The following is a 24,538-nucleotide window of genomic DNA, read 5'->3' as shown; positions in this document are numbered from 1 at the left end:
CCTTCAGCTCGGCCTCCGCTGAGCCTTTAACAATCTCTCTTCTCTGCAAGGTCCCCGCCCTCCGCAACCAAAACATTATTAAAACTAAATGTTGTAGGAACTAGTTCCGTCTTGATTCAGGCCCGCCTCCTGGGCGCTGCTAGGCCACACACAGGAAAACAGCCTAGGCAGCGGAGGCTACCTGGACGTCGTAGTTCCCTTCCCAGTCGGTCGCGCAGAGAATATGCAAGGAAAAACTACAATTCCCAAAATGCCACTGTGCTATGGCGGCCGAAGGGGCCAATCGGCCTGCAGAGCCCCGCCCCCCTCGGGTTGGGCCACTTGCCAGAGCGTCTGTAAACACTCCCGGAGCCTGTCATGGGGCGGGAGGAGGAGGCGGTGGCCGAGCGGGGAGGTGCCTGGGGCAGCCTCCAGGGTCCGCTCTGCCATTCCTGAACTGATCCGGGTCCCCGTGACCGTGGCTTCAGGGAAGCGAACTGTTAGGCGAAGGAGGAGGCAGTCAGAGCCATATCCCCTTCTTCCCCGGAGCGGGGGCCGGGCCTGGCCCGCTGAGGAGGGGGAGGGCCGGGAGGGCGTCGGGCCGGGCCGGCCTGTCTGCGGAGATGGATGACAGCAAGGTAAGTCCTGGGTTGGCCGCCGCCGCCTGCTTGTCGCCGCACGTAGTCTCGCCGCCCAGTCTCAGTTCAGAAGTCCACGCGAGCACTCACGAAACACCTGCCATAGATACCAGTGTGCCTCATGTCCCCTGGCACCCCGCCAGGATATTAGGGAGCATCAGGCTGCAGTTTTCTAGCAAGGGCCCTGGCCCTTGCAAAATTTTCACACCCGGGTAACCGTGTTTGCTTGGGGGTCCAAGGAGTGCAAGCCCTTGTCTCTGACCTGGAGGTCGAAATAAGTGAAGAATCTACTGTGCTTCACCCCCCTCCCCCGTCTCCCCCCCCTTCCTTGCGTTTTCCATTTGGGAGAGATTAATTCGTGCGTCCTGAATTAGGCATAATCACCCTTGATGGTTTTCCCTCCCTCAGCCTCGCTCACTCAATGCCCCATTCATCTCGTCAGTTCACTCCCCCAACCCTGAGCTGTTTTCCTGGGGTTGGTTGAAAAAGTGCTTAGCTCCTGTTGCTATCAGACCACGGCCTGTAATCTACCTCTAAAAACCTTCTTTTAGAAAAACAGTAGTTTTCTCCGTTTTTAATTCAACTCAGTGTCCGTATCCAGCCTTTCCTCCCTTTCATCCCTAGCGTACTTATTTATGACTATAAAATAGCGCTCATTATGAGTTAATTCGTAGATCTGTGGTTCCATCTTCTCATGTTACTTAAGCTTCACATTTCATGAAGATAGGAGTAGTCAGGGAGTTTATTAATGCCTTATGATGTCTGGGGATTGGGCCTTTCATTTTCAGGAATCAAACATTTTAAATTTGTCTCTATTTGTGGAACCCAGGCTAGCCTCAAACTCTCTCAGTAGCAGAGGATGGTCTTCAGCTGCCTCCCTGCCTCTTCCACCTGCCAAGGGCTGGGATGTCCAATAGGAACTTCATGCTTGGCATACATTTTGCCAATATTTAAATTAAGCTGTTCCTTCCCCATGCTTTTCAAAGTCTTAATTTTTCATAATCTGCTGTATTCCTTGGAAGAGCTTTTTCCTTTAGGTGCCGTCCCCATTTTTCCATCTTATAAAATTTTGTTGCTCTTAATTTTTTTGTTTCACATATCCTCAGACAGGTAGGGAGAAAGAAAATCCAGTTTATCTTGGCTGGTTGTTTTATTCTGTATTAATGCTGTATTAATATATAACGTATTCATGTGGCAGACTCTGAGAAGAGGTAGAAAAGAGAGCCCCGCACTGTCATCTGCCTCCTGGGCACACCTAGGAGAACCAACTGCTTGTGAAATAGCAAACTCTTCCTGACAGGAAGTGGTATTTTCAAAATAGAAAGGGAGAGTTCCGAGAGTTTTCCAGGAAATGTTTTTCCAGTCTTTACTACCTTAATCTTTCCGTGTTGATCCTGAAATGAAGTCTGCAAGCTGTATCCATTGTCTTCTCAGCATCTCAAGGATGCTGAAAGAGTATAGCAGTCTTCTTCCTCACCTGTAGACTTTGATGTGCTTTTGCCGTTGTATAATGTATAATTTTCGGTTATACCCTTTCCAGACCTATGGTGTATTTCACAGCTTTCTTAAGGTCTCTAGTCGTTCCAAACAAAAGTACATCGGGTTTTGAAATGCTTTACTTACCAAAAGATCATATACAGTTTTTGATTGGTTGGTTGGTTGGTTTGTTCTTGAGGGGTGTTTGTTTTCAGAAAGAGTCTCTTGTAGCCTAGGTAGGCTTCCCAATTTTCAGTGAAGCCAAGAATGACCTTGAATTTCAGATCCTCCCCACTCCACCTCTCCAGGGCTGGGATGGCAGGCCTGTGCTACCGTACTTGGCTATATGTGGGCGTAGGGCTCTGTACATGCCAGAAAAGCACTCTCCCAACTAGTTATATCCCCAACTCCATAGAGGTTATTTCTGAAACTAGCACGGGATAGTGGGGTTATGGGCAATATAAAACTTTATTTAGTAGTTCTCTTAGTTAGGGTTTTACTGCTGTGAATAGACACCATGGCCAAGGCAACTCTCATAAGAACAATATTTAATTGGGACTGGTTTAGAGGTTCAGTCAATACCATCAAGGTAGGAACATGGCAGCATCCAGGTAGTCATGGTGCAGGAGGAACTGAGAGTTCTACATCTTCATCTGAAGGTGGCTAGCAGAATACTGACCAGTTCCCAGGCAGCTAGGACAAGGGTATTAAAGCCCACACCCACAAGGCCACACCTACTGCAATAAGGCTACACCTCCAAAGAGTGTCACTCCCTGGGTCAAGCCTATACAAACCATCACAGTAGTGTACCTTAAAATGCTAGGTACTAGTGACTATTTCAAACAATGGCATTGAGATTGCCTAGAGGTACTCAGGCTTTGTTAACTAAGAAGTGCAGGTGTGTTCTCCAGCCAGCCCAGACAGACTGTTGCGGCTGGGAAAAGAGAGGGCATATGATAGGATTTGGGTGCTTGATTGAACACCTAGAACAGAGGACTTAGGAGAGTGCCTAAGCAGCAGACTTTCCTAGATATTTCTGAGATCTTTAATTAGATTAGTAAAGAAGGAAAGACTCCCAAGTTGCTGAAGCTCTCTGAACTTCTACCTAGGCTTTTAAATGAGGCCAATCCCTTCCTTGGATGCTTGGTCAGGCAGACTTTGAGATGACACACCTAAGAGTGTTTAGTACGGAGTCTCACACACAGCACTCACAAGTGCGACCTTATCGTCTTACTGAGCAAAGACGTCTATGGGGTCTGAGATCCTTGTTTTGGTCCTTGCTAAGTGACATTTGTAGCCAGGTTTACAGTTACACTAGACAGGACAAGAGGGCATAATTGGATATAAACTGAACTTCACTTTTGTCCTTACCTGCTGCATTATTTAACAAAGGTCACTTTCCAAGGCCGCCTTCGGATCTTCCATTGACCTGCCACTTGAAGGAAAATAGATACATTATTTTCAATCACAGAAGGCTATTGTTTCTACTTTTACTTTTATGTTTATTGAATGAATAAGTTGAAATGTTCTAGTCAGATGTGTTCTTGCTAGTCTAAAAGCTGGTTAAAGACTTCTACAGAGTATTTGCCCAGCCTGTCGGTGTAGAACACCTCCGTTGAAGGAGTTAGTCAGCTACTGGCCACAATGCTAATATGGGCTGTTCCCTTCTTTCTGTCCACTCTGTGGTACACACTATTCTGTAGACGTGAGGTTTCTCACTCTCTGCTCGCCTCTTCCATACCCATCAAGGGTCACCGTCCTTATAGTAGTACTGAACAGGTGCTGGTAAAGCGATTTACCTTCAAAACAAAACCCTGACATCCAGACCCTGATATTCTCCCCATTGCCCCTTAGCCATCCTCTGTCACACTGGAGCCACCCTCCTAGGAGTCTCACATAAGCCAGCAATCTGCTCCTGTTCCTAGCCACCGCCTCCTCTGCAAACACTTCCCATAATGCCAAAATGGAAGGGCCAGCACGTCTGAGCAAGCCTGAGCGTAGATGTTAATGTGCCCACTCCCCCGTCCACAAACTAAACAGGAAATGTGTCCATGAACTTAGGTATCCCACAGATGACTTGGAAACCAGCCTCAGGCACGGTGGCCTGTGCCCAAAACCCTAGCACTTGAGGTAGGGGCAAGAATATCAGGAGATCAGGGCCATCCTCAGCTATAACTGGAAGCCAAGGCTAGCCACATAAGTAAGACCCTGTTTCACTCTTTTCTCCCCCCACCCCCTGCAAAAAAACCTAGGTGAAGTCTTACTTAAGATGTTTCACTTTTAAGGACTTGGGAAACGTTTCCTTGTTTGTTCATTAATTTATCAAGTACTTGTTACCTAATATGTGGCTGTGGTAAGCGGTAGAGATGGATATGAGTAAGACCTTGTAGCTAGTTTAAAGGAGCCTTGGTTGCTGTGGGTGAGGCAGACAACTAGGAAAGTTACTAGAGCTGAGAGGAGAAATGAGAGTGATGGTCAGGCATGATGGCGCACACTGCGACCTCACAGCCCAGGCAATGTTCAGGACTGCTGGCAGTCCATGCAGTGATGGTCAGGCATGATGGCGCACACTGCGACCTCACGACCCAGGCAGTCCATGCATCATGGCACAAGCCTTCAATCTCAGGCAGAGGCAGGTGGATCTAGGTAGGAAGTTTCAGACCAGTTATGGCTATGTAGTGAGACCCTCTGTCAAATAAAGTAAAGAAGTTCAAGGTTATTGTCATTTTGAGGCTGACCTGGGAACACATGAAACTGTCTCTGAATAGAAAACAAAAACAAAACAAAAATCCCACACCTACCAAAAGCAGTTTCAGCAGTGATGGGGCAGAAGCTAAGCATGTCCAACTGTGGAAGAAGTAGATAGCAGAGAAGCACACACAGTCGTATAAACTGAGGAACCGAGTCAGGCATTGCTAAGGTCCACACAGTGTTATCTGTAAAGTACGACAGCTCCAGGGTCAAACAGAATGGCTGTGTGACCTGGGGTAGACCTCAGCGGAAAAGAGAATGTGGGCATTATTCACTGGGTTTTTGAGATGCCTGTCTGCATTTTCTTTATCCTGGCTGCAGAAACTGGCAGAAAGGTTAGCAGCAGGGAGATGTGGTTACACTTTTGCTTTCTGAAACTCTGGTTAAAAAAGTCCTGAGCCACACAGTAGGGAAGTCCCTCAGAGCCCCAGAGAGACACTCTCCTGCCATCTCTTTACGGTGGGGAAGGGCACATGGCTGTCCATTAACTCGTAGGTGGTGTGCCACTCTGCTCTTTGCTTGCAGCCCCACTTCGTAAAAATGGTGTCTAACAACTGGCTCTTTAATGGGCTGCCTTAAAATGAGCATTATAAGCAAGAGATGTAATTCAGAAGCTGAGGTACAGGAGTGTTGTGAATTCAAGGCTATTCTAGGAACAGTGAATTTGGGCCAACTTGGGCAATCTCAAACAAGAACCCCCAAACCACTAGAGCATTTAAATGTAAATAAATGTATAAAAGATGGCAAAATAGTGTTTTATAGTATTTGGTCAAAGTGGACATTGAGTATAGAAATGTATTTGTGCCCCTTCCTGCAAGCCACCTGTGAAAATGGTTCACTGTTTTCTTGACCCAGAAACCATACAAAAGCATGGAAACCAAGAGGCTCAGATCTAGGGGCTGGAGAGATGGCTAAACTCGTTAAAGAGCCCCTGAGTTCAATTTCCAATACCCACAGGATGACATAACCACCTGCAACTCCAGTTCCAGGGAATCCAGTGCCTCTTCTGGCCTCCAAGGACATCAGCCACGTGTGTGGTACACAGAGTTAGATGCAGGCAAAATATCCATAAGAATAAAAATTAAATAAAACACTTTTAAAATTGAGGATCATTTTACATTTTTTTAAAGTTTTAAGTCTTCATGTTCACTTTAAGATCACCTGTGTAACTGCCCGGGCCATCAGAGATTTGTGGATCTGAAAAGCTACCAAGTATCTGAAGGGTGGCGTTTTAAAGAAGCAGTGTGTGGCATGTTGGCATGAATGGTACAGCTGGTAGTTGTGCCCAGGGCAAACACTAAGACTGGACACGGGGTCAGAGCCCGAGAAGAGCACTGCTTTTTTACTGCACGAGGTTAGAAGTGCAGAGAGCAATGCTGAACTGGAGGGTGTAGATCTCTTACCACTGAACTAGGCATCTGGGATGCATCTCTAACCCCGCCCTGCCACATAGAGATGATCCTCACTGAAGATGAGCACGTTGTTCCAAAGCCAGGGGAGGGGGCTGAGCAGAAGAAGAGATAGCCCAGGAGCAGCCAAAGCAGCAGAGACTTCTAGCATGGGGATACACCCAACGTAAAATGTGGAAATACAAGGGACTTTTGTTTCTTAAGGAATGGATTTCCCTCTTAGTTGAAAACAATGAGGACAGGGTGCTCATGTGAAGGGATGTATCATCATGAGACAGCACAGAGGGCTCCTCGCTCAAAGCTTTCTCCTGCACGTCCTGCCTTAACCAAGAAGAAAAACAAGTTTATTCTCTTTTTCCTAAAGACTCCTAAGAGTCTGTGGGAGAGGATGAGGGCCCTGATTTTGAGAAACCCAGTAAGTTCCTAGAGTCCACACAGCTAGAGTCGTGCCGGCTTGCTGCAGAAGTTAGCAGCAGCTCACTGAAGCCCGGGCTGTCCAACGCATCGTCACACCAGGTCTCGCGTGCACACTGCTTTCCTTCTGTCTCCATTGGCTGCATCCTAATTCTGGGCTTTTAAAATCTCCTGATTAGACACAGGATTCTCCTGACCATAACACTCTTTTCTCTTATGTTTCTGGTTCTCTGTGGCACCATCTTGTATAGGGATGAGGGCTTTGTGCACGCTAACCAGGTGCTCTGCTGGGCGTGTCCTCAGCCTATGTGGGTTTTCCTCCCAGCTGTATAGCTAAGGATGACCTTGAACTCCTGAGATGTGCACACTACCTAAGCGTCCATGTACCATCTCGATCCTTCCCTTTCTCCTGCTCCTTTACGTTTGTGTAGAAGGGGTGCACACATGCCATGTCACACACACAGAGGAAAGGTCAAACGACAAATTGTAGGAAGTTCCCTCCTTCCCCCACATGGGTTCCAAGGATTGAACTCAGGCCCCTGACTGGTGAGCCATGTACTCTGCCCCCATGTTGTCATTGCTTTTAATAAAAGCTTTATTGAAAGATAATTCATGCATCATATATTCACTTCACATATAAACTATGTGATTTGCTTTTTAGTATGTTCAAAGGGTCATGTGACAGTCACCACTAATTTTATTATATTTCTGTCTTATGAACAAGCTAAAGCATTCATCCATTGCAGTGTTATTCAGTATAAAGAAAAACATACTAAGCTACAGAAGGTTCCATGGAGTTAAAGGCTCCAGGAACCGTAAATGGGAATTACTGAGTAAAGAAGTCAGTTTGAAAAGGATGTATGTACTACTATGTACATACTATGTACCGTATGACGATCTGAACAAAGAGAAAACTGGAAACAGAGACGCTATGAGCGGTACCAGAGCTTTAGTGGAGCACGGAGGGTCTCGAGGGAGGAAACTGCTCTGTGTGACAGTGTGTCACCAGGCAGTCGTGATGCGCTTTCGTCAAAACAGACGAGGACTAGTGTGAACTCAGTTCAGCATTAGCTCCCCAGTGCTAACCAGTGTCCCATCCTATTGCATGATGCTATGAATACCTTTGCCACCCTTGGAATCCGGTTGTCTTCTCATTACTGACTGGAGAGCTCTTCATTGTGCTGGGTACAAGTCCTGTATGCAACATGAATATTTTCAACTCTAATGTGCATTGTCTTCTTACCTGATAATGTCGTTAATGAAGTTCAGTGATTAATCTTTTTGGCTGCTCATGAGACCAGAAGAGGATGTTGGATTCCTTGGAACTAGAGTGCCTCACCTGTTAGGAGCCTCCATATGCGTTACAGGAATCAAGCCTGGGTCCTCTGGAAGAGCCACGGTGCTCATATCATAGCCACTGTGCTCTGTCTTCAACCCTAGAATTGCTTTCTTGTTTTCATTTTCTGATTTTCCTCGATAGTGAACAGCATAGAAACACAATGGCTCTGTGTGTAGATCCTGTGTTCTACAGCCTTGCTGTACTTATTCATTTGCTCGGATAGTTTTTCTGTGGATTCTTTTGGATTTTCAACATACAAGATCATGTTATCTACACATGGACAATTGGCGTTTTCATTCTCTATCTGTACTGCCTTCGATTTCTTTTTCTTCCTGTTGACTAAGAATGGTGAGAGAAGACACGATCCTTGTCTTGCTTCTAATCTTTGTCAGAAAGCATTGTCTTTCCTCATCAACTGTGATGTTAGCTGTGGGTGTTTTATAGATGATCTTTATCAGATTGAAAAAGTTCCCCCTGTATTTTTTGCTGTATAGTTTTATCACATAAAAGCCTAGCGTTAAAAAAAAATTGAGCTGTGCACCAGTGTCTGAGAGGAGCACGAGGCGGCGGCAGCTGCTGGTTGATGCTTCTCTGGCCTAATTGCAGCCGATTGGGGATCTCTTCGAGACTTGAGTTAGAAGTAGATAAGTGAGGCCGCATGGCTGCACTGAACACTTCAGAAGGAGAGAATGAATTCATCAAGATAAAAATAAGAGCTTTTGAGGAATCAAAGGAAACGAAAAACCCAGCTTTAGGGCTCCCACCAACCCAAAGGACTGCTCCAGTGATGGTGCTATAGAGGTGGAGGGCGGCAGGCACAGAGGCAGGAGGACTGGCAGGGACAAGCCTAAAGAGGCGCAGTGCTTCAGGTACGAGCGGCAGCACCAGGTCTCCGTCCAGTCCAGCATCAGCTCAGGAAGCTCCAGCATGACCCACAGGTACTCTGGCTCCTGGGACCTCCTTGGTGCCTGCACACACGTCAGGCACTCCTGCTCTGAATCTAAGCCACCTGAAAGAGGACAAGGCTAAACCCACAAACGTGCACACTGGGAGGCTCAACATGAGTGTGACCATCACACCAAGGAGATTAGTCCACCTCTGGGAAAATCAAATGATTGGCATGCCTATAGAAAGGCTGCACATGTAGAAGTTGAGAATCCAGGTGAGGCTGAGGAGATGCTGAAACACAGACGGAGGCCAGACTGATGGCCAGGGGACCACTGCTACTGCTGTCTGTCCCCTTGGCCTTGGCCACTCCTTGGCAATTCACCCCTAGAGGAGAAAGCTGTCACTGCCTCCTGTGTGGTACAGATCACCCCCATGGATGAAGAGGATGTTCTAGGCTCAGATGCCCTGTGTTTTGGCACCATCATCACAGGGGCTGGTGGTAGGCAGGGTTATTGAAGCCCCTCCTCCTATCTGTCTGTCACTTAGGTTCTGCTCAGCTCGGTTCCATCACTTCTCTAACCACACACTTGGTTGGGAAGGGTCCCTCCCCTGAGCAGGCTTCTAAGGCAGCAGTTGAGACATCTGTCTGGAGAGATGCTGTGTGTGCTCTTACTGTATAGTCTACACCATTAAAAAAAAAAACTTGTAACTTTTTAGCATTTTGAATAAGGCTGTGTTTAAGCTTTATGTAAAGGAAGTGGATAAGCCTATAATTAAAATGAAAATTGAATCTTGAAAAAAAAAACTTGAGTATATAAATGTAGGATTTGGGTGGGGATGGGGTTGTTTATTTGACATTGTATCTCATGTAGCCCAGGATATCCTATCCTATATCCTTGTGTGTTCTCTCTCTCTCTCTCTCTCTCTCTCTCTCTCTGTGTGTGTGTGTGTGTGTGTGTGTGTGTGTGTGTGTGTGTCCCCTCTCCTGTTGATATGATGTTTTATAAAAGATCTCCAGAAATTAAAGTGATCTTTATTCCAAGGATAACTCCCTCTTGGTCATAGGGCAGAGTCCTTTTTATATGTTCTTGAATTTAATCATGGATTTTATTCATTCATTTTGTTTTGTTATTGTTTGTGTTGGGGACTTATTTGTGTTTGTGTCAGTGTACATGTGTGTACATGTGTGTGTAGCCGTGCAAGTAACCATCCTCTTCTGTCACTCTCCATCTAGTTCTTTGAGGCAGGTTCACTCTCTGACTCAGGAGATTTCTCTCTGAGCCTGGAGCTTTTATTTTCTCAGTCAAGCTAAAAGCCAGCAGGAGCCAGTGTTTTCCTGTCAGGTGAGCCCAAGCTGACCTCATACTCAATATGTAGATAAGGATGACCATGAACTTCTAATCCTCCTGCCTAGTCTTCCCAAATGTTGGGATTGCAAACATGTGTTAGCATGTCCAGTTGATGTTAAGCTGGGAGTCGAATCCAGGCTTCAGCTAGGTAAGCACTCTACCCGCTGAGCCACATTCTCAGCCTATTTTTCCTGTTTTTCAGACAGAGTCTTACTATGTAACCCAGCCTGCCCTCGAACATGTGATCCTCCTGCCTCTGCTTCCTGTGTTCTAGAATTACATCCCTGGCTCCTTTTAGTGTTAGCCTCATTGGAATTGAGAAATGTTCCTTCCTCTTAGGTTTCTTGAGAGAGTTTGTGAAGGGTTAGTGTTAATTACTCCATTTTGGTTTTTGAGGCAATCTCATATAACCCTGACTGGCCTTAACTCTGGCCTTGAGTGACACCCCGCGTGTTGGGTTATAGACAGGGGCCACTGTGCCCAGTCTAAATGGTTGTCCTTAAATGTGGTGTAATTTACTGCTGACGTCTCCAGAAGCTGGCTTTTCTCCAATGAGATGCTTTTATAACACATGCAGACTGCTTGTTACAGGTCTGTGAATACGTTTGGTTCTTGAACCTGCTTTGCTGCCGTGCTAAGAGCTCCCTTTTCATGCGCGTTGCAATTTCTTTTCTGCTTTGGCTCCTCTTTTCTGCTCCTTTTCTGGCTTCTGAAAATGGGAAGTTGGGTTATTGATTTTAAAGCTTTCTTTTCATGTTTCTGTGAGGAATATCCTCTGAGCAGCAGTCTGTTATACCACAGAAGATTTGCTACTTCAGTTTTCATTTATCTTAAAGGTTTTTTAATTTTTATAATCATAATATAATCTGTTTCTCAAAATAGTTTTCTAATTTCTTAGGCTTCTTTGGTTATTTGGAAATATTTTGCCAGACGCTGGTGGCACAATCCTTTAATCCCAGCACTTGTGAGGCAGAGCTAGGAGGATCTCTGTGAGTTAAAAGGTCAGCCTGTATAGGTTAAGTTCCCAGACAGGGTTGGTTAAGCAGAGAAACCCTTTCTCAAAAAAGGAAAAAAAAAAAAAAAAAAGCTTTTTTCTCTCTTAAGTCAAGCTAAAATTAAATGTCCTAACTTTTAGAAAGTAAATACCTAGGACAATAAGTACTTAGCATGATTTTGGAGGGGTGTGGGTTTTTTGGTTTCTCTGTGTAGTCCTGTCTTAGAACTTACTCCATAGACCAAGTTGGCCTTGAACTCAGAGCTCCACCTGCCTCTCTCTGCCTCCCTAGTGCTGGGGTTAAAGGTGTGTGACACCACCATCCAGCTAAAGGAGAAGATATAACCATAGCTAACAGACACGGATCATAAATCCCAGCAGGAAGGACAGTCACGTCAAATTTGAGTCTGATTTATATAGTTGTCGTGACTAGGCAGAAAGAGAAAGAAACTTAGTCAATGTTAATCCTTTTTTAAAATTATGTGTGTGGGGGGGTGAGTGCGTTGTTGGGGGTGCACGGTGGTATATGTGTGTGCAGGGTACACATGTGTGTATACGTTTCCACAGAAGCAGTAACTCCCTAGAGCTGGAGTTACTCATGATTGTGAGCTGTCTGAAGTGGGTGCTGGAAACCAAACTCAGGTCCTGTGAAAGGCCAGTGCCTGCCCTTAACATCTCTCCTGCCCCTGCCCAAATACATGAATGGTTAGTGACATGCATAGCGTTCAGATGTTAAAGCAGCTGATATACTAACCTATATTTGTATAATACTTTGATTTTGCAAACATCTGTAATGTATTATAAAGCTTGAGGTCATGTACAACAATCCTCTGATACTAACACCTCTGTAGGACACCGAGGTCCTTAGTTACATGTCTATGGCTGCTACATAGAGCAGACACTTGGGCCTGTGCAGACACAGTTAAACTGGAGCAGTAGTGGCTATATGGCATTGACCTGATTGTTTTGATAACATAAAGGGCAGAACTCCCGATTGATTTACTATGTCTTCCAACTCTAAGAAAGGAATCCCTGAAGTTGGAAAGGTGACTCAGCAGTTAAGAGCACTGGCTGCTCTTTCAAACCACCCAGGTTTCATTCTCAGCACTCACAATTGCCTTTAACTTGAGTTCCAAAAGGACCCAACACTCTTTCTAATCTTTAACCATTGGGGACACAAATGCTGTGCAGACATACATGCAAGCAAAATACTTATACACACAAAAGGCAAAATAGATGAAATCCAATAATTACATATTTTGCTATGAAAGCTAAATAGATACTTAAGATTTTTTGTAATGGTTGTGCTGGATTTAATTCAGAATTCCAAGACTGCTGTACACTCTGTTATCCTGCTGGCTTCTCAAAGGCAGCCATCCCTGAATTTCCTAGAGCATCAGGATGTAGGCGATGGACACAGCACTGTGTGAGTGCTGATTCCCTGCCCTGCACATGGATTACCTTTTCTTTCTTTGTAAGACTTGTCATTGTGTTATGTCTGAAAGAAGAGAGACCAGGAGAGCACACTTCTTTACAGGACATGCATACGGAGCTCTGAAGTCAGCCTTTTCTCCTTCCGTCCCACCATACACTCCAGGAATTGAATTCAGGTCGTCAAGTTTATGCAACAAGCACCTTTACTCTGTGCTGTCTCACCAGGCACCCTCCTCCCTCCCTCCCTCCCTCCCTCCCCCCTTAGAGATAAGGTCTCACTATGAAGAAAGCCCAGGTTGCCTTCAAATTCCTGAGCTTCTTGCTTAGTTTCCTGGGGGCTAAGCTTACAGACATGTTCTCTCTCTCTCTCTCTCTCTCTCTCTCTCTCTCTCTCTCTCTGTGTGTGTGTGTGTGTGTGTGTGTGTGTGTGTGTGTGTTTGACACAGGGTCACATTCTATGTAGCTGCAGTTGATCTTGAACTCAAAGCAGTGCCCTTGCCTCAGGCTCCTGAATTGAGCACAGCACGCCCCACCATTCCTGACACTATATATTGCACGTTCACGCCAGACAAGTGCTCTTCCTCTGTGCTTTGCCCCTGGCCTGTATAATACTTTCTAAAAAACTGTAGCAATCACAGATTTAATGCAGAATGGTTTCAAACTATTGTTTTAAACTTGGGTAGTCTATTAAATATAAGGATCATCTAAAATTTCATGATGCTGAGGTCACTGAGGCCATTCTGCAATGTCTAACAAATGTTTGGCCCTAGAAATCTTCTGAGGAATGTGTGGTTATACTGGAATATAAACAGGATGGTACAGACCTAAAAGCTTTCACAGACCAGCTTTTGAAAAGTTAAAACTTACCAGGGAAAATATTAAAGTGTCTGGCTTTTTAGATAATTGGCTTTTACATATATGTATTGCATCAATGCATGCAGTACCCACCAGTGCAGCCATAGAGGGCATTGGATTCTGAGGGGCTAGAGCTACAGATGGTTATAAGTCACCATGGGTGTGCTGGGAATCAAACCCTCGTCCTTTAGAAGAATAGCCAGTGCTCTGAGCTACTGAGCCATCAAGTCCACAGCGAGCTCCTAATGTGGTACCAAGTGGATATGGTACTGTTTTCCCCACAGCTCTGGAGTAGTCAGTCTGACTCCTTTCTAAGCTATCCTGTAAGGTGCTAGAGGCCCTAGTTAGTTATCATGATAGAAGTGGAATTCGATAAGGGTATAAAAGTGTCCTGTTTGTTTTTAAAGTTTGGAGGGTGTTTGTTTTGTTTTAGGGCTGAGGCTCTGGATTGGAACTTCAGAACCAATAAGTAAATGAATAAATAAGGATTTTTTTTGTTTGTTTGCCTGCTTTTTTGTTCTCCGTTTGGTTTAGGTTTATTTTGAGTCAAGGTCTCACCATATAACTAACCCTGGCTGGCCTGGAATTCACAGAGGTCCACCTAACTCTTCCTAGAGTGTACTGGGATTTAAAGGCGTGTGCCACAACATTGGCCTTAGTTTTTATAAAATCTAACCATTATACATAGTGGCCCAGTTTTTATAGTCTCCTTGGCATTGTCTGTGTGTGATACTAATAACAGTCGTAAACAAATGAGCACTGTCCTTTAGCTTTGCCGCCCTGTGCGTTCACATTTATCGCACTGATCGACTGCTGGTGTCTTATTTTACACCTCTTAGAATCACCTGAAAAGTACTCGGTACCCTGAGGGTGCAAATGTGCACTCTTGAGAGTGATTGTGTGGGTGGAAGTGAGCTTGAACTCAGGACTTCAGATAAGACAGGGCTCTCCACTGAGCCCCCACTCTGTCACTACAGATGCAGCCTTGCTCTGAGGGTGGTTTTCAGAGAAAATGGGGTATCATTCCATTTTATTAAATAAAGAGATGGGCAGTCAAATTGTGGGAACATATAAAGAGCTCTGAGGTGGTATGGCAGTGTTAGGGTTTATAAAAACTGGCTCCGACAGGACTTCCCCAAGCACCAGGTGTGAAGGCATTGCCGGGGTAAGTGTGCCTCCGAGGTGACGAGGTGACGTGGTTTCAGACTGACCCGTGAGGAGATTTGCGCTTCTCCGCCAGTCTCCTGATAACTGTGCCTAAGCAGTATGTGAATATCAGATCTGGAGAGCTTGTCTGCAGCCCCACTGGGGCAGGTAGGAACCTGAGCTGCTTGGGGGCAGTAATTCCCGGCTTCTAGAGGCTGCACGGAGTGACTGAAAACTTCAGGGACACCTTCTGTCTTCCTTTGGGCTCAGTACATTTGTAGACGGAGCTTATAGCTAAGTTGCTTAGAAACAATAATATATCTACATACGATTTAATGTAGGCATTATATATTTTGTCTAATTGTAAACTTTAAAATCTTGAAAATAAAAAAGGAATAAGTACACATGCATGAAGCTTATTCTTGTAAAGGGGTTCCATAGCCTAGGGCCCCAGGACTTGCCACCCATGACCTTGACCTTGTGCCTAGGCCAGTGAGGAAGGGCCCTGCTCAGGTGTTGTCAACAGCATGGCATCCATCCCTTCCAGCAGCTGCCTCCTAGAACCCCACGACCAGTAAACTCCTATGGAAGTGCTTAGTACCCAGGGGAAATCATGCCCTCCCACTGGAGTCTCCATAAAGCTGACCCCAGCCACTGGTGTGCTTTTTCGGGAAGTCCATCCTCTCATCCATGGCCACCATGTTGGAGTTTCCTGAGTACTCAGCAGAATCCCCTCCAGGCTTCCAGAAGCCTGATCGGCCATGGCCTCGATCTTGGTCTCTGAAGAAGCAGCGAGTCATCCATTCTGGTCGGGCCAACACCAGGATGCTGTCCTGAGCTGGCAGCAGAAGCAGAGGCTTCTGAGGTGCTAGGCCAGAGCTCCACTCACCAGTAAACTGGCAGCTACTATGAGCAGCAGGCACCAGCAGGAGCTGCAGAGAGCCCCCTTCTCTCGCACCACTGACCTTTCCTGACCCCTTGCATCAAGCAATGAATAAACTCCCAGTAGCCATCCTTCAAAACAAAACAAGAAAAACCTTGAAAATATACATGAGATTAATTCCCAAGCCAACAAAGAGGTCCTCAGTTGTTACTTTCTTATTTGAATCATGATGAACTGGGGCTGGAGAGTTGGCTCAGGGGTTAAGAGCACTTGTTCTTAGAGATGACTCAGGTTTGATCCTCGTGCCCACATGGCAGCTCACAGCTGTGTGCCCAAGGGGGTCAACGCTCTCTTCTGACCTCTGCAGACCCCAGACACCCATGTCCTTCACAAACGGTGCAGGCTAAACGCCCATACACAGAAGATAAGATCTTTTCTAAAGATCACCATAAACTGTACCTTTTTTAATTAAAATCTTTGTTTTGTTATTTTCTGTGATAAGGGCATGTATGTCTGCACCACATGCATACTTAGTGGCCAGCAGAGAGCATGAGAGCCCGGGAGTTGGAGTTACAGATGTTTGTAAGCAGCCGTCTTGAACCTCTACAAGAGCAACAAATGCTCTTAACCTCTGACCCATCTCTCCAGCCCAGGATTTTAAATGATTTTACTTAATTTTAATACAGTTTTCAAGGCAGTAAACATTACTTATAGAGGCTACCGAGATGGCTCAGTGGTTAGGGGCAGGTACTGCTCTTGCACAGGAAATGAGTTCAGATCCCAGCATTGCTTCAGAAAGTTCCCAGTAGCACATGACTCACCCTGCAGGGGATCCAGCGCCCTCCTCAGGTCTCCATAGGTAACTGCTCTCACATGTACAAACCTACACACATAGTATGTAAAACATAATTTTAAAAACGATCCATGGGTTGGGGATTTAGCTCAGTGGTAGAGCGCTTGCCTAGGAAGCGCAAGGCCCTGGGTTCAGTCCCCAGCTCCAAAAAAAGAACCAAAAAAAAAAAAAAAACCGATCCATATTCATATGGAGTATAAACTATTTAAACTTTATTGTTACTATTATTGAAGAATTGATAAAAGCTTGTCTACCTAATCTCACCGTCATGGTATTAAAAGTATGGAAAATGGCTCAGAAGGGTGTGAGGCAGGGTTACGCTTTCGTGGCAGGCTTTGCTTCCTTGTTCATAAACATTCTCTTTGCCAATAGGCAACCATGGTTGTTTTTCCGTAAAGAAAATTAAAAGAAAAACGTTGTTTCCTCTCTCTCGCCGAAGGTGGTCGGAGGTAAAGTGAAGAAGCCTGGAAAGCGAGGGCGGAAGCCAGCCAAAATTGACTTGAAAGCAAAACTCGAGCGAAGCCGGCAGAGTGCAAGAGAGTGCCGGGCCAGGAAAAAGCTGAGATACCAGTACTTGGAGGAGTTGGTGTCCAGTCGGGAAAGAGCTATATGTGCACTCCGAGAGGAACTGGAAATGGTAAAGCCTTTCACCAACAGGAGAAACATCCATCCTAACTTGGGGACCATGAGGGGTACAGCACACCAGGAGCCACACAAGTCCTTACCATCCAATCGGCACACTGGAAGGAGTGGGCACCTCGTTACCACATTGCAGGCTTTGTATTTGTTTTTTGTTCTTTTGGGCTTTTGAGTCAGAGCCTCTCTGTGTAGCCCTGGCTGTCCTAGAATTCACTCTGTAGACCAGGCTGGCCTCGAATCCTCCTGCCTCTGCCTCCTGAGTGCTAGGATTAAAGGCGTGAACCACCACCACTGGGTGGGTCCAAATACACATTTTAATAGAGTGGGAACATTAAGGAATTTGATAGAAAAAATAATGATGACGGGAGAGATGGCTCAGTGGTTAAGAGCACTGACTGCTCTTCCAGAGGTCCTGAGTTCAATTCCCAGCGACCACATGGTGGCTCATGACCATCTACGATGGGATCCCATGCCTTCTTCTGGCGTGCAGGCATACATGTAGACACAGCACTCATACATTACATAAACCTTTAAAATAAAGCTTTAAAAAAAGAGCTGTGCACGTCCCCAGCTCCAAAAAAAAAAAAAAAAAAAAAAAAAAAAGAGCTGTAGTTCTCCCAAGTTGAACAAGCAAAAACCAAAAACAAACCAAAAAACCCCCAAAAATCCCATTTTTAAAAGAAAAGGAAAAAGGAAGATGTACAGAGGGCGGACAGAGTGGCTCAGCAGATCAGGGTGCCTGCCAGCAAGGCTGGTGACTTTCTTTCCATCCCCCAAACCCACCAGTGACTAGAGAGAACCAGTGCTTGCAGGTTCTCCTCTGACCCCCACATGCATGCCCATGACCCTGTAGTCAGTGTAAGGAGAAGTTACGGAGGATGGGGGGTAGCTCAGTGGGTGGTGCCTCTAGCATGCATGAGGCCCTGAATTTGATGTGAGCACTGCATGAACAGGTGATGACACAGCCTGTGTCCAGCACGCAGGGGACGGAGGCAGGAAGAGGAGGAGTTCAGGGTCCTTTCAGCCACACAGTGAGTTGGAGGCCAATCTAGGATGTGTGAGACCCCATCTTAACCCACCCCCAAGTAAAGAAAAAGGTGCGATAGCAGATTGTTTAGACATAAGTCATGCTGTATTCATATATGAAACCATGTGTGACCAGGGTGGGGAGTCACGGTGCAGCCAAGTTTGGGTAAGCGCTTAGAAGGCAGAGCAAGATCACTGGTACCTGGGTTATTAAGGCCTGGCCCCCAAACCACAGTGCACATCCGGATCTGCCGATACAGAAAGAGGCTCACAGGGCATTGCTAAGTGGAGAAAGCTGCATGACAGTCACAGCTCTGCACGGAGGCCGCCTTCTGTGTCTCCCTGAGCTTACTCTGCATGTTCCATTCAGAGTTCATAGGGATTGTAGAAATGCCAGTAGGTGAAACAATTAAAACCCTCTCACTGCGCCCTTAGGGATGAGGTGACATGTGCGAGAGAGGTGGTACTGCCATGACTGTTGCAAAGCTGGCTCTTCAGAAAGTAATAAATCGCCACGGCAGTGCTTGCCTAGAATCCCTGCATTTGGGGGGGTGGTGTGGAGGCAGGAGGATCAGAAGTTCAAGGCCATCCTCTGGATTCTATGAGACTGTATCCAAAAATAAAACAAAACCCTGCAGGGCTGAGGAGATGACTAGGTGAGCAGAGAACCTGGAGGTCAGACCTCGGGACCACATAGCTGGGCATGGCAGGGCACATCTGTAATCCCAGTGCTGCTTGGCAAGATAGAGGGCAGGAGCAGCAGTCTCCAGACTCACGGGCCAGCCAGCCCAGCTAGTGCAGCAGAAGCAAGTGCTACAGCAGTGAGCTACAGACAAGCCCGCAGGAGAGCGCTTGTGTCTAGGATTTCCCAGTGTGCTGCCTGAACTCTGACTGAGCGTTTTACTTAAGTGTATTAAATATTTCAGTACAAGCAGTGGTGCATGGCAATGGACCAAGGGAAAATCCCTTCTGAAATAAGGGCCCTACTCACTGGCGAGGAGCAGAACAAGTCTCAGCAGAACTCAAGCAGGCATCCCAAAGCTGGAAAGACAGACGCTAACACCAATTCGTGTGAGTACTGTCTATGGCAGCATTCCTGTTAAGCGAGCGTCCCAGGGAGAATGTGTGCTGACCACTAAGCAGTGTGGCTTAAAATAAAGTACTAATGTCGTTTGTAAAATGCCAATCAACAAATGTTTGCCAGAGGATCCTAAACCCTGAACTGAAAGCCAGCTGAAGGCTGGGTGTGGCGTGTACACCTGCGTTGCCATCAGTAGGGAAACACCAAGCTGGAGAGCAGCCTGGACGCTGTAGAAAGACGCTGTGTCAAAAGACTGAATAATCCAGGCAGCTGATGAATGGTATGGTAGGCCGTCCATAATTAGAAGTGACCCTCAGGGTGTTGTTAAAGCTACTCTCTTGTACTTGTTTCTCCTCATAGTTTACAGGGATTTAACACTTAGCTTACACACTTACTCCAACAGTAATGCTGAAGAACCGTGTTCTTAGTGACTGTCACCTAGCAATAGGCTGTGTGTGTGTTCAAGGTTAATATTCTAGGCCAGTGGTTCCCAAACTTCCTAATACTGTGACCTTATAATACACTTCCTCGTGTTGTGGTGACCCCCTCCAGCCATAAAATTATTTTTGTTCCTACTTCATAACTGTAATTTTGCTACTGTTAGGAACTATAAACTGGGCGGTGGTGGCACATCCTTTATTCTCAGCATTTGGGAGGCAGAGGCAGTTGGATCTCTGGGTTCTAGGCCAGCCTGGTCTATAGCGTGAGGCCAGGACAGCCAGGACTACACAGAGAAACTCTGTCTCCAAACAAAACAAAACAAACAAAAAACCCAAAGCAAGCCAAACCAAAAGATCAGCCATAGTGTAAATATTTTTGGAGATGGAGGGCTGTCAAAGGGTTGAAACCCACAGGTTGAGAACCACTGCTCTAGGCCTTGCATTCCATCCAGGATAAAAACCAAACTAGGGAAATGAGAGGAGAGAGAGCAGAAGGGCTGGGTGAGCTCTTAGTGCCTCAGAGTGTATCCCAGAGGTTAGTCTTCACAAGTCTAGGCTTTTACTACAGTAAGTTGTAACTGAGGATATTTTTTCTTCTTTTGCAGTGGTGGGGAATTGAACCCGTGGCTTCAGACATGCTGGGTAAGTTCTCTATGTCCCCAGTCCAGGGCTGTTTTTATTTTTGTTAAGGTATTTGTTAAGGTAAAACTCATGTTAACACAAAATGAAAAACTTGAAAAAATCAGCCATTTTAAAATGACAGTGCAGAGCCCTTGGGTAGACTCCCAGAGCACACAACTGTCCTCTCTAACTACAAATATGTGACCATCCATCCTGTGAGACCCTGGACTGTTAAACCTTCAATCCTCTGACCTTCCCCACCAGTCCTTCACAACCATTGACCTGCGGTCCCAATGAACTGATGCCTTGTAGATATTTTGTAAAAGTGGAATCATTTATCTTCTGCATCTGACTTCTTTAATCTGGCCTAATCTTTTCATATTCTTTTTTTTTTTTTTCTTTTTTCTTTTTTTCGGAGCTGGGGACCGAACCCAGGGCCTTGTGCTTGCTAGGCAAGTGCTCTACCACTGAGCTAAATCCCCAACCCCCATATTCTTTTTTTAAAGATTTATTTATTTATTATATATGAGTACACTGTAACTGTCTTCAGACACAGCATAAGGGGGCATCAGATTTCATTACAGATGGTTGTGAACCACCATGTGGTTGCTGGGATTTGAACTCAGGACCTCTGGAAGAGCAGTTCATGCTCTTTAACCCCTGAGCCATCTCTCCAGCCCCGCCTTTTCGTATTCTACGTGTATCACAGCGTCATTCCTTCTTGTGGGCGTTATTTTATAGACTCACCTACCACATTGTTCACCCACCCACTTCACTCACGAATGCCATGGAGCCTCTGGGGGCGTGGCCCACAGTGGGCTCAGTGTCCTTTAGGATATGATGCAGAGGCTAATGTCTTACACACATTGAAGAGTGAAGATACTGAAGATTTTAGAATGTCCAGGTTCATGTGTATAATCTGTCATACAGGAGGTTGAAGATGAAGAGGTCAGGCATTTTCTTCTTTGTCCTTGTTACCTGGGAAGACTTGAAATAGTTATAAATAAATGTTGCTACACTGGGCACCCACTGGGGTGGAGGCAAGAGGGTCAGAAGTTCAAGATCATCCTCAACTAATAACTGAGTTTGAAGCCAGCCTGGGCTATGTGAGACCCTATCTCAAAAAAAGTTATGAAATTAAAGGAACTGGTTTTTTTTATATATAACTTTTAGTAGATAATACTGGACCTTTATCTAAATTAATCTGGTGAAAATAACCAAGTTAACTATTTTTTTCTATATATTTGTAGCTTTTAAAAGTCTCACTAGCTGAAAATGGTGACTCACATGTGCCATCTGAGTACTCAGGAGGCTAAAACAAAAAGGTTGCCCTGATTTCGAGGTCAGCCTGGGCTACCATCTGACCTTTTCCTGTTACTGTGATAAAATACCTGGACAGAAGCGATTGGAAAGGAGTTTATTTTAGCTTGAGTTTGAAGAACTTATGATGAGAAAGTCACAGGTCAGGAGCCTGAGGCAGCTGGTCACATCACATCCCCAGGAAGAAGCAGAGTGAGGACTGGACAACGTTGTTGCTCAATTCCCTTTGTCCAGTCCCTTGCCTCAGAAATGGTGCCACCAGAGTGGGTCTTCACATCAGTTAGTGGGATAAAGTATCCCCCACAAGCCCTTCTCCCAGGTGATTTTCGATTCTGTCAGAAGAACCATTGTAGCTGTGTAGTTCTGGGCCATCCTGTGGTGAAGTAAGATCTTGGGTCATAACAAATCAAACAATAACAACACAAAACCTTCCTGTATATATTAACATGAAGAAAAAACCGTGAATTTTAGCTAGGTATGGTAGTACACACATTGCAGTACCTGACAGGGGTTCAAGGTCATCCTCTGGTACAAGGAGTGTTTGAGAAACTCTATACATCAAACCCTGTCAAAAAAAACTAGAAACCGGAGGCTGGAGAGATGGCTCAGTGGTTAAGAGCACTGACTGCTCTTCCAGAGGTCCTGAGTTCAAATCCCAGCAACCACGTGGTGGCTCACAGCCATCTGTAATGGGATCTGATGCCCTCTTCTGGTGTGTCTGAAGACAGCTACAGTGTACTTATATACAATAAATAAATAAATCTTTAAAAAAAAACAAACAAAAAACTAGAAACCATTTATGATGGGCTGGTGAGATAGTTCAGTGAATAAAATGCTTTCTACAGAAGCATGAGGACCAGAATCCTAAAGGAGTATGTGCTCTGTGATCCCAGCATGTCTGTGGCCAGATGGGGAGGGGAGACAGGAAATCTCTGGAAGCTCATAGGCTGGTGGTTCTGGTGTACACAGTTGAAAAACAACAGAGAGACCTTATCTAAACATGGTGGAAAGTAAAGACTGGATTCGAGGTTGCCTTCTGACCTCTACATGTGTGCCATGACACACAAATGCCTGCACACACACACACACACACACACACACACACACATACACACACACATACACACACACATACACATACACACATACACACACATACACACATCCACACACACACACACATACACACAGACATACATACACACACGCACGCACACACATACACACATACACGCATGCACATGCATGCACACGCACACACACATACACACGCACACACACACGCACACACATAAACACACACACACTCGCACACACACACACTCACACACACACAAATAGATGATAGATAGATAGATAGATAGATAGATAGATAGATAGATAGATAGATAGATAGATTTGGATGAAGAAACAAACAAATACATAAACTCATGAGTCTTCGAGTTGATGAAGCAGACTTCATTGACTGGAACCGTTCTCATGTTGTTGCATTTGCTTCTGTCCAGGGTGAAGATGGTATAAAATGCAGTCAGTGATCAAAGGCAATGGTTGGATAATGTCTACGGAGGACGAACGGGCAGGACTGTGCTGCTTTGCTCTATTTTCCGCTTACTGCTCAGTAAGCATCTCTGTAAACCCAAAGTTTCTACCAAAATGTGTGACAATATGTCACGAAGGTCCTTGTGCAACACTTAGGTTTGCCAACCTTCAGACCTGCTCGGTGTTGCTCTCCACGCCGGGTAACAAGTCATGATGCCCGAGATCGTGGGAGTGGAGGCAGTGGATAGAAGCGCACGTTTGCACCTTAGCCCTGTGGCTTTCATGGTTAATTCCTATGTCCTGTGTAATTGATAGCTGTGTGTGTGTTGTTTAGTTGTCTTTTCTTTTCATGTTTTTAGTCACCCTACACAAAGACACCAGATCGGCTGTTTGTCCCTGTGGTTCTCGGCCTTTATGGACCCAATACCAACTCCTTTGTGTTTACCTGAGTGATGCGTGGGTGCCTGTGAGCCATTCCAGTGTAAGCTGTATGAGTGACAGATATGTACACCTCCGCTTTTGTAGCCCATAGCGATATGCCTGGTTTAAAGGGTGTGCGTAACAAAACCAACCCAACAGGGAAGCCCCCGACAGCCTCTTGTTGCTGTTTCCTCTGACCGTATTTATGAAAGCTGGCTAGGGCCAAATCCATGCTTGGAGAATAATTAGCCACATTTTATTTTTAAGTGAAAAGTAGCCTTTCAGTGGCATTCAGTACCTTAACCTGCAGTATGTGTGTGACATGGTCCTGCTGTGTGTCTCCATGCACACACATTTGCTTGTGCACTCTGCTGAGGCGTGGGATTCCCCTGAAGAATACAGAATGAACGTAGCTGCTGAGACTGAGTATCTGCCTTTCCGTGTGGAGCACAGGTCACCCTGCTGGTGACGTCATGGCGGTTGCTGTTGACAGAATACTCAGTTCTTCCCTGACGTGAGTGTCCTTATGAATGTGTTCTGAGCCAGAGAGAAGCCCACTGTGTGTTTGCACCTGCTTTAGCCTGTGCACCCACTGTGTGTTTGCACCTGCTTTAGCCTGCGCCCCCCTGCGGTGGGGCATCCTGAGCTGCGCCCTGCACTGCAGCCTGGGGCCCGGTGGGTGTGTAGAGTGGCATGTGGCTCTGTATGGTTCCCATCACAGCTGCCTTTACATGACATGGAGTGGTGTGGAGGGCAGAGTCATAGTAGGATAGGTTCAGAGACAAGGAGCTTCTACTTCACTCGCTTCTCTCACTAGTTCAGTCAGATGTGTTCTCTGTTGCTGCTAATTACAAGTGTTCCTCCCTCTGCTGAAGCAGGACTTTGACTTCAGAAAAAGAAGTATTTGCTACAGACTGGCAGTTGACGAGGAAGTTATCATAGTCATTAGGCATGTCCGACCTTTTGACGTTGTGACTTGAAGCCTGAGAATTGAATGTTTTTAGTGAGTTTACAGTTCTGTGCTGGGCCACATTCCTAGCTATT

The 24,538-nt window shown here is 45.7% G+C and overlaps 1 protein-coding gene across 1 annotated transcript; it reads left to right on the top strand.

Moving 5' to 3' along the window:
* The first annotated feature begins 353 nt into the window (after positions 1–353).
* Crebl2 (cAMP responsive element binding protein like 2) lies at positions 354–24,083 on the top strand. Its single transcript, XM_032905538.1, has 5 exons — positions 354–617; positions 16,848–17,045; positions 19,000–19,144; positions 20,200–20,236; positions 23,041–24,083. The coding sequence occupies exons 1-4, from the start codon at positions 603–605 to the stop codon at positions 20,211–20,213; spliced, it is 372 nt and encodes a 123-aa protein (XP_032761429.1). The 5' UTR covers positions 354–602; the 3' UTR covers positions 20,214–20,236; positions 23,041–24,083.
* Positions 24,084–24,538: the final 455 nt, after the last annotated feature.

This window comes from Rattus rattus, chromosome 6, assembly GCF_011064425.1.
Source record: "Rattus rattus isolate New Zealand chromosome 6, Rrattus_CSIRO_v1, whole genome shotgun sequence".
Classification (NCBI taxonomy): Eukaryota; Metazoa; Chordata; class Mammalia; order Rodentia; family Muridae; genus Rattus; species Rattus rattus.
This window is presented reverse-complemented; position numbering and strand designations above follow the sequence as displayed.

Coding starts and splice junctions, on each gene's coding strand:
- Crebl2 (XM_032905538.1), top strand. Junction 17,046..18,999: donor TCCGAGAGGAACTGGAAATG/GTAAAGCCTTTC, acceptor TAAATATTTCAG/TACAAGCAGTGGTGCATGGC.